At 38.2% G+C, this 4349-nt stretch overlaps 1 protein-coding gene across 1 annotated transcript in view; it reads right to left on the reverse strand.

Moving 5' to 3' along the window:
• The window catches only part of LOC107672899 (melatonin receptor type 1B-like), a 21385-nt gene extending 17426 nt beyond the window's left edge, over nucleotides 1-3959 (reverse strand). Inside the window, exon 1 of the mRNA XM_016466277.1 lies at nucleotides 3767-3959. Coding sequence (XP_016321763.1) covers nucleotides 3767-3959 — 193 coding nt within the window. The remainder of the gene's footprint in view (nucleotides 1-3766) is intronic.
• Nucleotides 3960-4349: the final 390 nt, after the last annotated feature.

Here is a 4349-nt window from a genome sequence, read left to right on the forward strand (position 1 = left end):
AATTATTACTTTTATTCAGCAAGGATGCATTAAATTGATCAAATGGGAGAGTAGAGAGACTTTTGCATGGAAATGTTACTTGAGCATAGGGTTGCAAAGGAGTGGAAAATTTCTGGTAAATTTCCGGAAACCTTCCAAAAATTCTGGAATGTTTTTTCGAACTTTACTGGAAATTTTCCACCTTTTTGCAACCCTACTTGAGCACCAATCAGCACATTATAATGATTTCTGAAGGATCAAGTGACACTGAAGTCTGTTGTAACGGCTGCTGAAAATTCAGCTTTGACATCACAGGAATTAATGACATTTTAAAATATATTGAAATCGAAAACAGTTATTTTCAATTGTAATAATATTTCACAATACTGCTATTTTTACAGTATTTGTCATCAGATAAATTCAGCCTTGGTGAGCATGAGAGACCTTTTTTATACCGGGTTTTAGATGATTCAGACCGGTTGGGATGCTTGACTTGGGCAGATCTAATATGTGCCAGAATCTCCTTAACAGCGTGTGGGAACGCCAACTGATGCTGGACATTAAAAAGCTATCAATCAGCACTCTAGTCTAAAGATGGGCCAGCAGAAGGGGGTAAGGGAGTATTGATTAAACCCAACGCAGGCTGCCAGAACTTGCACAGCCCCATAACTGAACCTGACGTTTATAGAAATAGGCTGAGCTGAGAGAAAACTAAAAAGAAAAGAGAGGAATGCAGTTTTCAGTGTCCTTGTGCCAAAATTCTGAGTCATATATCTTGATATATTAGTGCAGTTTTTGCAAAGCCGTATACAAGTCTTATTTTCCTTCTTACTGCAGTAAGTACAAGCCCATATAGTCAACATTTTGACATCAGTTTATCATTGTGACAGACATTTATACATGATATTTAAAAAATAATTAAATAAATAGATTTTACATGTTTTTGTTTATGGATAAAATTGTATATAATATTATGATACAGTCATTGTTTGTTATGGATTGAAATGTATATAACCTTATGATGTAATTTCTGGCAGTTACCATTATTCTTTTCATGGTTAAATTAACTGAATTTTTCAGTGCATTCAGTTGTCATGCTAAAGTACAACATAGTGTAGTATTATTATGTAATACTTAAAACAGAATTAAACGAGCACAACTGTTTGTCCTTCACTGGTTAAAATACTTACTAAGAATAACATTAACCGACAACAACATTTCCATCAACAAATACAAAAATCGTGCTTTAGCTGTGGCACATATCCACAACACATAAACAGCCTGTGTCATGCACTGTCTCTGACCCTATAATGGTTTCCTGTCTTTCTTTCCTTTTGTCCTGTGCTTAAAGGCATTAAAGCCCATAAATAGAAATATAAAAAGCAAGCACTGAAACTGCACAAACAGATCGCGTGCCTCTTTTTTCCCGCCATCACGCACAGGATTCTGATGTTACAGACTTCTCCAGAATCTAACATTCCACACTGTCCCTAACAGCCCTACTGACAGATCCTGAACACTGAGATGAAATCAGCGCAGTATGTGCAGACACTGATCATTTTGAAACTAAGCGTCTGGTGTTTGTCCATCTCTGTCAGGAGCAATGCTGGATATCCATTCTTTTTGCAAACATACAGGGTTACACATCTACTCAAGTAGCTCATGGCTCAGGGCAGGCTGGGAAAACACTGCATGATCTGAGGCAGCAACATTTCGACACGCTGCCAAAACAGTTAGGAGCAGCTGCAGAGATCGGAACAGTCTGATGACAGGAATATGCAAAAAGAACAACACTACCAATACTGAAGCATTATTTTCTCATTATGATTGATGTGCATCTCATAAGTTTGATTGCATCATATAATAATTGCTGTTAATAGTGTTCATCGTCTGTTTGATTACGTCTTTAATTGATTTTTCCGTACATTTCTGCCATATGTACATTAACTGACAGTCACCACTAATAAGCTACTACTAAATATATTGTAGAAACTCAATTTTCTGTAAAGTTGCTTTGCAACGATTTGTATCGTGAAAAGCGCTATACAAATAAACTTGAATTGAAAATGTTTCAAAAGAGGGTTTTCCAAGTGATGCAACAGAAGAACCACTTTGGGTTCCTCAAAGAACCAATTCCAATAATTTTTTCTTAGTGTGAAGAACCTAAAAATAGAACCTTAAGCAATGGAAAGGTTACATGGATGTTAAAGGTCACATATTGTACACCTTTCTGGAGTTTTATTTTAGGTTTTGATGTCCTTAACTGAAGGCGGTGACTATGTAGTTCTGACGTCAACTTTTTACGGAAGTCAAAACGGTTTGTGAAAAATCACAGCTACTTTATGCAGGCTGTGTGCATTTTACTGTGGACTGACTGTTTTGAAACTTATATGGTAGTTAAATAGCCCCTAGACCTCAGTTATCGTGAAAAAAAGCCAGGAAATTTCAGTTTTGACAATATGGGACCTTTAAAGGTTTTTCATGGAACCATAGATGCCAATAAAGAACCTTTTGTGTCTGATGACGGCACTTCAGCTCTGATGGAATCTTTTGGGTTTCTGTTTGCCCAGCTCAGATCATGGTCATTCTCATACCTAGAACAGCGTAATCACGTGAAAATAACCCTGAACTAATAGCAGTGAAATCGATAGAGATATCTACCCGTCGCAGGCAGAGCTCCGCTCTCTCGCTCTCACCTGTATAAGATTACATGCAAAGAAATGGCTCCTTTAACAGAAATACAACAGTCAGAAGGTCTGAGAAGACACTGACAATCTAGGAAATCTAATTGGCCAAAACGTTTCAGTATTTTGTTATGTTGTAAATGAATAAGGATGATTCTGTACTGTTTCTAGTCAAATAATCAAATTTGGGACATTGACCATGTGAACTCCGCTGCAAAAAATGTCAGATTTTCCACCACTGAAGCACTGATGCTCTTTGGAATATTTTCAAGCTGGTTAACGTAGATCATCAGGTTTTACACAAACTTGTGGAGTGCAAATTCCAAGCAATTCTCAAATTCATTATGCCTTTCAGTTTAACTATTATGCTGAATATATTATTTGCAATAAAAATCTATTAAATTAGAAAAAGCTATACAGGAAAAATTTCACTAAAGGTCTCAGATTTTTGGACATCTCTGTATGTGTGAGCATTGGAGAGACTGTGTCTGCTTATGTTCCTGCAGCCCTATAACAGTCTCACATATCTAGTAATTGTTTGTTCATCGCACTGCCTGAAGTATAAAATGAAGCCTTGTAAAATGAGTTTTTTTTGATGACGTGCTTCTGTTGAAGTGATCGTGCCTTGGGTTACATTCTCCTGACACTTCTTTGTACATCAAAAAAAGTGACTTTGTCATTCAACATCTTGTGTTGTTGCACAACATTAAAAAGACAGCCATGTTTTGCTGGTGTCTCTTATGTAATTCTGGAGAAAAGGGTGCATCAAAACATTGTACACACAGAGAAATGCATGTGGCCGGTGTTTTGATAGCTATAACATGAAAATAAATTATATGTACCTTCTGTTTCCTATAGTGTTAAAAACCATATCAACTGAAATAAAATATGATTCATGCCAAACTGACACCAGCAGCTGGGAACAACTTGAGCCAACATAAATATCCAATGCTGCTTCAACTTAAATACGTTTAGATGCTTTTTAGCTATACACGGTTACAGATGCATACTCTACAACTATTTGATTTCTCATCTAAAAATTTAATCTCATCTAAAGATGTGTGATTTTTGCCTGGCATTACAGTTTCTGTATCTCTTCACACCTGCATTCCTGAGTTTCTTGTTCCTGTACACAGACAGGATGACCAGCAGATTTCCAACGATATCAGCCACGGTGGTGAAGATCAGCACGCCGGCGAGGGTGGCCGCTACCCCGGGAGACGAGCTCCTGGCGGGGAGGCAGTTGTTTCCTGATAAACTATACAGACAGCTTAAGTTCGCCTTCATCAACTCCATTCTTAGGCAAAAGCGTAAAGCCACATTAAGGTTTCTCCTTTGATCCACTCTTCGAGGAAAAAAGGCAAAGTTGGAACGAACCGGTATTCACCCTCCAGAAAATATAACCAATCCATTCCACTCATAAAATGTCACTGAGCACCTAAAAATCGAATGCAGTATAAAAGCCGTTTTTACATAACTTCCATAGCACGGTAACCGTCACAGAAGGACCCCTTCGAATTTCCCAGTAGACCCCATTCAATTCAAATGCATGTCTGGTAGTCGGCGCATTGTCAGCCCCACAGTTATCTGGATTGTCACCTCGGATCACAGTGACTCTCACACACACTCCGGGCTGTTGCTCAGACGCCACACACATCAGCGGCAGTCTGCGTCGCATCCCTCTCG

The sequence above is a fragment of the Sinocyclocheilus anshuiensis genome, unplaced genomic scaffold, assembly GCF_001515605.1.
Source record: "Sinocyclocheilus anshuiensis isolate Anshui unplaced genomic scaffold, SAMN03320099.WGS_v1.1 scaffold681, whole genome shotgun sequence".
Taxonomy (NCBI): Eukaryota; Metazoa; Chordata; class Actinopteri; order Cypriniformes; family Cyprinidae; genus Sinocyclocheilus; species Sinocyclocheilus anshuiensis.